We start from the raw sequence: 8,190 nt of genomic DNA on the forward strand, positions 1-8,190 counted from the left end.
ATGTGTTTAGATATCTCACTATATTTGGTGTTGTGAATGATTCATATGCCTACCATAGACCTTTTGTTGAGCACTTTGTGCATGCTTACTATGACCTGAAGGTATATGCGTGTTCACTTGTCACACATATTAGCATCTTTACCTCACCTTTGCATGATTGTTTCCATGATGCTTTTACATGTGCTCAATCTATGTGCTTACATGCCTTGACACAATCATTTGTCACACCATATGCTATACTTGATGACGACACTTGTTGGGTGAATCACCTCTTGAATGCTTGGTTTTGCACTAACGCTAACCACATTTATTTTCCAAGTGTTTGTTGCCCTTGCTCCTTTTGAAGGAATCACAAGATGGTGCGACATTAGAGAGTGCTCATTTCGAGCTTCAAGATGATGAGTGCTTGGTGATCGTCCACTTTCACACGGCGACATCATCTCTTTCCCATGGTGATTTGCTTTTTGATCCGAGGACGGATCTTTCCCAAGGGGGGGGAGATGGGGAGCATCCTACGGACATCACCATGTCAAGAGTTCCATTGGTAAGAGACACGCCCAACTCCTACTTCTATCATAGTAAGGTGAATTCCATGCTTAATGCATGTCCTCTTAGTTCCCTTGAGGATGGTATACTACTTGACCGTCCTACCATGTGCCCATATAGGTTTGAGCCTAATGATGAACGCGCCATGGAGGAGGTCATCCACAAGCGAGCGCTTACACCATCCACGAGAGAAGCCTAGAAACAAAGAAGGGACCGTCAAGGAGAATGTGAGGTTCCACCTGCACCGACGGGAGTCCACGAGAAGACATGCTGCAAGCTTCAGGACACCCCGTGCGCACGGGCCCCTAGACCCCGTGCACACGGGAACCCCGTGCCCATGGTACAAGCCCGTGCGCACGGGCTAAGGCGTTAGGTCGCTGGACACCCCGTGGGCACGGGCTCCATTTACCCCGTGTGCACGGGGCCTCCTGCGTGTGGCTGTTGGGCTTTGCCCATGTATCCTCATTTCGTCCCTCCTTATCCCTTCATGCCTTGGACCTATATATACTCCTCCTCCATTTAGGGATAGCTAAGAATAGATCTAGACATTAGAGCTTAGCTCATGTATCTCCCCTTGTGGGATTCCTCTTAAGAGAGAGAAGACTCAATTGGAGTTCAAGGCCTCCATTGGAGAAGGTCCTTAGGGACTCAAGACCCCCTTGTGGGAAGGATCTATCTAGATCATCAAGACCTCATCTCCTTCATAGGGTTTGGGATGAACTTTACCATGTATCTTGTTTCCATTTGATTGTTCTTGTACCTTGTGAACCTCATGTGTTTGTTGATCTAGTGGATGTGTGATTGGACTTATTCTTGAGTGTTCCTCTTGTGATTTCCCCTTTATGTTCTTTGCGTTCTTCATGTTCTTCGGGGAATTCCCCTTCAATTCGTGAAAGATCTCCACTTAGGGTATCCACCCTACAACATCATGTGTCTTTGACCTTCTATAGTCTTCGCTGACTTGATGTGGCGCTCTTTAAACTACAAATCTATGTACCAACCGCTTTAAAGACCCGGCGAAAATCCCTTGACATGAGAGAAAGCACACGCTACAACATCATGTGTCTTTGACCTTCTATAGTCTTCGTTGACTTGATGTGGCGCTCTTTAAACTACAAATCTATGTACCAACCGCTTTAAAGACCCGGCGAAAATCCCTTGACATGAGAGAAAGCACACGCTACAACATCATGTGTCTTTGACCTTCTATAGTCTTCGTTGACTTGATGTGGCGCTCTTTAAACTACAAATCTATGTACCAACCGCTTTAAAGACCCGGTGAAAATCCCTTGACATGAGAGAAAGCACACGCGATAGATAGGACATCAAGGAGGGTAGTGAAGGGAGCGCGGTCGGCCGGCAAATTTGCAGGGGCACGCAGGTGCCGGGGCATGCACCTGCCAAGACCTGCTCGGTCGCTTGATTGCCTCACGATTTGCGAAGTAGTTGTATACCGCACGAGGGCACAGTAAGCTTGAAACTTATGGTTTTTTATCCGAAACTTACGAATCTCTCACTCGCTTTTATCAAGTTTCATAGATAATTTTTTTTTGGTCGTAGGCAAAAAAAGTATAATTTTATTCTTTGTGTGTACTAAGTTTCAAGAGTTGAAACTTAACATTTATTTTTAAAATTTATCAAAATGTGTTTAAAACGGGTCTTATTTGAAATCCCTCGTCACGAGAAACACCAATATGAAAACAAAACTTAGTTTGAACTTTTTGTTCAAAAGATATAAAATTTGTAATTCGGAAGCCAAAAATAAAAACACGCCTGATGGACCGCGTGCCGTGAGACCTGCGTGCTATACATCCTCTCCCGCAGTCAGCCGAGCAACTCCATGTAAAGAGTGGAGATGGAGCCGCAGGACGTGATGAGTGAATGTATAGGAAAAGCGCTAGAGATTTTTGTATGTCTGAACCAATGGCTATGATCGCTCCAAGCTTGATCCGATGGCCAGAAACGCGCAGGCCGGGAGCCAATACGAGGACCACATGCAGCTCAACCAGGGAGCAACCGGAGGTTCTATTCCCAGCTCTCCATGCAGCCTCGAAGGTTTAAAGAGTAGGTAGCACTGCTGCTAAAAGGAAATGGCTGATTTTCGTTTTCTGCCGTTTCCTTTTGGATCCCAGCTCTCCGGGATCAGAAGAGCACTTTCGGGGCTTGGAGTCTTGGACGCTTGGTGAGCTACTTTGATGTATGGTCGGCGATGCGTAATTTTTTTTTCTTCTGGCTGCGTGTTCCTTGCCGTGGCGAACCGGCCATTCTGTCGTAGGGTCGGTCAGAAGTTTACACGTTTGCCTATTGCGTGTCGCTCGCACGCGGCAAGGCGAAGCTGCGTGATGGTACGTGTTGTCCATGTGTGCTATCTGCCGCCATTTGTCCACTCACATATGTCGGTTCGGTCCATCTGTATAAGTAACCTGGCACTCTGCGTGGACTCCTTAGCTTGCGCGAGAGAGTAAAGCAGTAGGTCGTGTCACCTACACCCGTAGGTCTGCGTAGCCTTTAATTCGTCGTCACCGGTGATCTGCGAGGTTTTGTGCGTCGTCATCGATGGATTCTCGTGCGAAAATCGGTACGCCGTTCCGTTCCCCGCCGTTCGTCCGTGCGTACATACAGTGCGCTGTGCAACAGAGAATGTCTGCTTGCATTTCCTACTAGTAGTAGTTTATATAATACTGTATTATGGTATTAGTTTGTTTGACGAGTAGCCGACCGGTTCAATGTGTAGGGCAAGCAGGCGTCGTGGTCCAGATCCCGCGCCGCCTCATGCTGGCCGAGGTCCTCCGGCAGGTCGGCGGCTCGCCGGCGGCGTACGCGACGCAGTGGCTGTCGGACGGGTACCTGAGCACCGTGCAGGCCACGGTCCCCCTGCGGTGCCACCCTTGGTGCAGGACCGTGCTGCGGGTGGCCGGGGCCGTGGCCCAGGGCGCCGCCGACGCGCTCATCCGCCTGATGAGGAGCAGGCACGGCGTGCAGATCGACGACGCGAACTGGTCCCCGGCGGCGAGCAGGGCACCGCGCCGTGCCGATCCGCGCCGGTTCACCGGGAGGGCGGCCGCTGTGAATGTTGGAGCGTACGGTGGATTCGCTTCGCAGTGGTGCCGTTCGTACGACGCAGCTCGTCTCGGTTGGGGTGTTGGCGTGTCCGTGTGGTGATGTGTGGTCGTGTGCGATGTTTTGGAAGATTTTTATGGATGAAAAATAGTATGAATAATGTTAGTGTTGTATTTTTTTTCATGAATAGTGTTTGATATATATGTGATTTGGTTGTAAACGTCGTGATGCTTCTGTCTGTTTTATAACGGCCTGCATTTTCTTTCACCTTAATGATTTCTTAGTTTAGACGGAAGAACGCTGTTACTTTTTTTTGCGACAAAAAGAATGCTGTTACTTAGGGGTTGCAGTGAATCGAGAGGTTTAGTTTTTTTTTCTTAGGCCAACACACTTTTTTTTAGGGAACACACTTTATTAAGCTTCAATGAGTGAAAAGGGACAATGTGTGTCCCGGGGGCTCTAAAACCCACAAGTACCGACCGGCTAGGTTCATTAGACAAGATTATGAGAATCGGTATTTTAGCCTCTGCTGTCATGATAGGGATTACTACATTGAAATTTCTTACCGGAACTTGTATCTACTTCCTCCGTTTCGAATTACTTGTATGGATGTATCTAGATGTATTTTAGTTCTAAATACATCCATTTTGAATTTGAAACGAAGGGAGTACAGGATAATAGGAGTATATGCGCTTGCGCTTGCTCTGGACGCCAGAATGGAGGAATCCGACGATTCTACTTCGCTTCTTCGCAATGGACCAGAGTCGACAAGAAGCTTGGTACTTGGGAGGTCTAGTTTGGTCGGTTTTGACGGTGGAGAATCAAGGAATCCGACGATTCTACTTCGCTTCTTCGCAATGGACCAGAGTCAACAACAAGAAGCTTGGTGCTTGGGAGGTCTAGTTTGGTCGGTTTTGACGCTGCAAAATATTTAGTGTTAGAGATATATCTGGGATACATGTATTTGATAGTTTAGGATTTGTAATTTGTCTTCTACCTTATCTTCAGGGAGAGGCGTCTTGTCCTTCAAATCTTGTACTTAATATATACTCGCCCTCGAGGCTCAATAATATATCCATCATATCCCGCAACAATCCCTCTCTCTCTCCCTTCTAATATAATATGGTATCTATCGCAAGTTGATCCTAAACCCTAGCATCCGCCGCTTCCGCACCCGCGCGCCGCCCCCGGGGCGGTCGGCCTCCATGACCGCCGCCGGGGGCCGGGCCGCCCGTACCTAGGGTTCGTCCGCCGGTCGTGTTGACCGGCTGCCCTAGAGAGTCTTTTCCCCGAGCCTTGCTCCGGGGTTTTCTCTCTCCCACCGGTCATCTTGATCGTGCGGTTTTTTTTTGGTTTTCCGATCTATTTTTGATCGGTTTGCGTCGCCCACCGCCGCCGTCGACCTCGAGCGCCTCTACTCCGACCCCGACGCGCCCAGCCGGCTTCTCCTCCGACCCGGCGGCCACGCGCGCCGAGGCGGCCCGTCAGGGCCAGCCGCCGTCCGCGTATCGGTCCGTTCGTCGCCCTGCGCCGGCCGTCATCGCCCTGGTCCAACCGGGACACCTGCATCGCCCCGACCCGGCGGCCTCGCGCTATGCGACGGCCAATCATAGCCGTCGCTTGCGCGCCGGCCCGCCCATCGATCCACATCACCCGCCTCCGCCGTGTCTGCATGGCGGCCCGGCAGTCTACCTCGCCGGCCTCGTCCTCGGTTGCGTCGGGACGGCTGCGTCAGGCTCGTCGGCTGCCTCAACTCGGGCGCCACTGCTCCGTTGGTCGCTCGGGCCTCGCTGCCCGGGCGCCGGCGTTGCTTTGGCAACCCGGGTGCCGGTGCTGACAAGCTTGTCTGCACGACGTCCGTCGTCGCTGGCTTCATCTCGGACTCCGCCGCCACCACGCCTCCACTGAGCGGCGTCCCCGACCTCGCGCGGGATTGGCTTGATCACCCGCTCGCCGCCGCGATCCGCCTCATCTACGCTGCGCGACCGATCTGGCCCGTCGGTTACGCGCGCCTCCGCGGGTCCTGTGAAGATCGTCCCCGAGTTCAGCGCGCCTCTCCATCGATCGAGCATCGGGCTGCCGCTGCGTCGCCCCGTCGGGCCGCCGCGCCGCCGCCCCGTGGTTCTCCTCGCGGCTGCATCGACTTGTGCGTTGCCGCTGCGTCGCCCCTTCGGGCCGTAGTGTCGCGATACGCGGTCCCCGCTGCCGCCCCGAGGCCGTCCCCGCGGCTGCACCGACTCGCGAACTGCCATTGCGTCGCCCCTTCGGGCCGCAGCGTCGCGGCCAGCGGTCCCCGCCGCCGCCCCGAGGTCTTCCCGCCGTCGCCCCGAACCGCCTGCCGCCGCTGCGTCGCCCCTTCGGGCCGTAGCGCCGCGGCCCGCGGTTTGCTCCGCCGACACCGCGTGTCGACCTCCCGTGATATGCGTCGCGCTGTCTTCCTTGGCGCGGGAACGCCACCGTCCGCACCGGTCTTCGTCACGCTATCAGGGTTCTTCGCCTACTTCGAGCACCGCCGCCGCACTCCTAACCTAGCCGCTGCCGCCGCTCTTCTTTGGCCGCCGCCGCTACCTTCCTAGCCGCCGCCATCCGTCCACCCCCTTCGTCTTCGTCCAAGCACCAGCCCGTCGGCAGCGTCGCCGTCATCTACCCCGACCACTTCGTCTACTCCGACCACCGTTGGTGACATCGGCCCCGCGCCGATGGACGCCGCAATCGTCGTCAAGTTCTTCTCTGCTGGCCCCTCCGACTTCTCCGACATGGCGTACAGCTCTGAAAGGATCGAGAAGAGGTGTCTAGATGGGGTGGTGAATAGACTCTAATCAAGAAAAGTTGCAGTTTTTAATCTCTTAAGTTGAAGTGGAGTATTAGCACAAGTTTGAACATTCACAATACATATCAAGCAAGCATGCAAGCATACAAAGAGTATATGAGCAGCGGAAAGTAAAGCATGCAAGTTGCAAGAATGTAAAGAGAAGGGATTGGAGTGTGCAAACGCAATTTGAAGACACGAAGATTTTTTATCCGTGGTTCCGATAGGTGGTGCTATCGTACATCCACGTTGATGGAGACTTCAACCCACGAAGGGTAACGGTTGCGCGAGTCCACGGAGGGCTCCACCCACGAAGGGTCCACGAAGAAGCAACCTTGTCTATCCCACCATGGCCGTCACCCACGAAGGATTTGCCTCACTAGGGTAGATCTTCACGAAGTAGGCGATCTCCTTGCCCTTACCCTTGGTTCAACTCCACAATCTTGTCGGAGGCTCCCATGTGACACCTAGCCAATCTAGTAGACACCACTCTCCAAGAAGTAACAAATGGTGTGTTGATGATGAACTCCTTGCTCTTGTGCTTCAAATGATAGTCTCCCCAACACTCAACTCTCTCTCATAGGATTGGATTTGGTAGAAAGAAGATTTGAGTGGAAAGCAACTTGGGAAAGGCTAGAGATCAAGATTTATGTGGTTGGAATGGAATATCTTGACCTCAACACAAGTGTAGGTGGTTCTCTCAGAAAATATGTATTGGAAGTGTAGGCATGTTCTGATGGCTCTCTCCACGAATGAAGAGTGTGTGGAGGGGTATATATAGCCTCCACACAAAATTTAACCGTTACACACAAATCACCAAACTCGGTGGGACCGATTCAGAGAACTCGGTCAGACCGAATTGGTTCATAATGTGACCGTTAGGTGTTTCGGTGGGACCGACATGTCAACTCGGTGGGACCGATATCATTAGGGTTAGGGCATAACGTAATCTCGGTGAGACCGATTACACAAACTCGGTGGGACCGATTTTGGTAATAGTCAAACAGAGAGTTGGTCAGGCAAACTCGGTGGGACCGATTCGCTCATCTCGGTTAGACCGAAACGTTACGAAGGGGTGACAGAGAGTTTGCATTGCGAACTCGGTGGGACCGATCGCATATCTTGGTGAGACCGAGGTTATTGCAATAGGCAACAGAGAGTTTGCAATCCCATCTCGGTGAGACCGAGATCCCTATCGGTGAGACCGAAAAGACTAGGGTTTGTGGCAGTGGCTATGTCAAGTGAACTCGGTGGCGCCGGATAGAAAGAATCGGTGGGGCCGAGATTGACTTTTGGTTTGAGACATATTTGAAAGTGAGGAAGTGGTTGAGGGCTTTGGAGCATATCACTAAGCACTTTGATCAAGCAAGCCATTAAGCAACACCTCGTCCCTTCTTAATAGTATTGGCTTCCCTATGGACTCAATGTGATCTTGGATCACTACAATAGAAAATGTAGAGTCCTGAGCTTTGAGCTTGAGCCAATCCTTTGTCTTTATCACTTTGAAGGGGTTCCACATCCTCTAGTCCATGCCACTCCATTGTTGAACTTATCTGAAACATACTAGGTAGAAACATTAGTCCAACAAGAGATATGTTGACATTAATTACCAAAACCACCTAGGGAGCACTTGTGCTTTCAAGCTCGTGCAGGTCCCTCGTCTACGCATGCCCGGTGCTGGCAACACCGATGCGTGCCTTCATCCACGACGTGTCCCCGGGCCTGGCAAGCCTGGTCGGCGCTTTGTTAACTTCGTCTCCGTCCGTCTACGCATG

At 52.0% G+C, this 8,190-nt stretch overlaps 1 protein-coding gene across 1 annotated transcript; it reads left to right on the forward strand.

Annotated features, from left to right (window-relative positions):
* The first annotated feature begins 2,806 nt into the window (after window positions 1–2,806).
* Window positions 2,807–3,826, forward strand: LOC120967437 (uncharacterized). The gene is made up of 2 exons (XM_040393979.3): window positions 2,807–3,124; window positions 3,281–3,826. The coding sequence occupies exons 1-2, from the start codon at window positions 3,103–3,105 to the stop codon at window positions 3,706–3,708; spliced, it is 450 nt and encodes a 149-aa protein (XP_040249913.1). The 5' UTR covers window positions 2,807–3,102; the 3' UTR covers window positions 3,709–3,826.
* The last annotated feature ends 4,364 nt before the right edge of the window (window positions 3,827–8,190 follow it).

Source organism: Aegilops tauschii, chromosome 6 (assembly GCF_002575655.3).
Source record: "Aegilops tauschii subsp. strangulata cultivar AL8/78 chromosome 6, Aet v6.0, whole genome shotgun sequence".
NCBI classification, from domain to species: Eukaryota; Viridiplantae; Streptophyta; class Magnoliopsida; order Poales; family Poaceae; genus Aegilops; species Aegilops tauschii.

What these genes read in the sequence shown, in the direction of transcription:
- LOC120967437 (XM_040393979.3), top strand. Translation starts at nt 3,103, where the DNA reads ATGGATTCTCGTGCGAAAATCG. An exon ending in GGATTCTCGTGCGAAAATCG is followed by an intron (nt 3,125 to 3,280) that starts GTACGCCGTTCC and finishes TTCAATGTGTAG; the next exon opens with GGCAAGCAGGCGTCGTGGTC.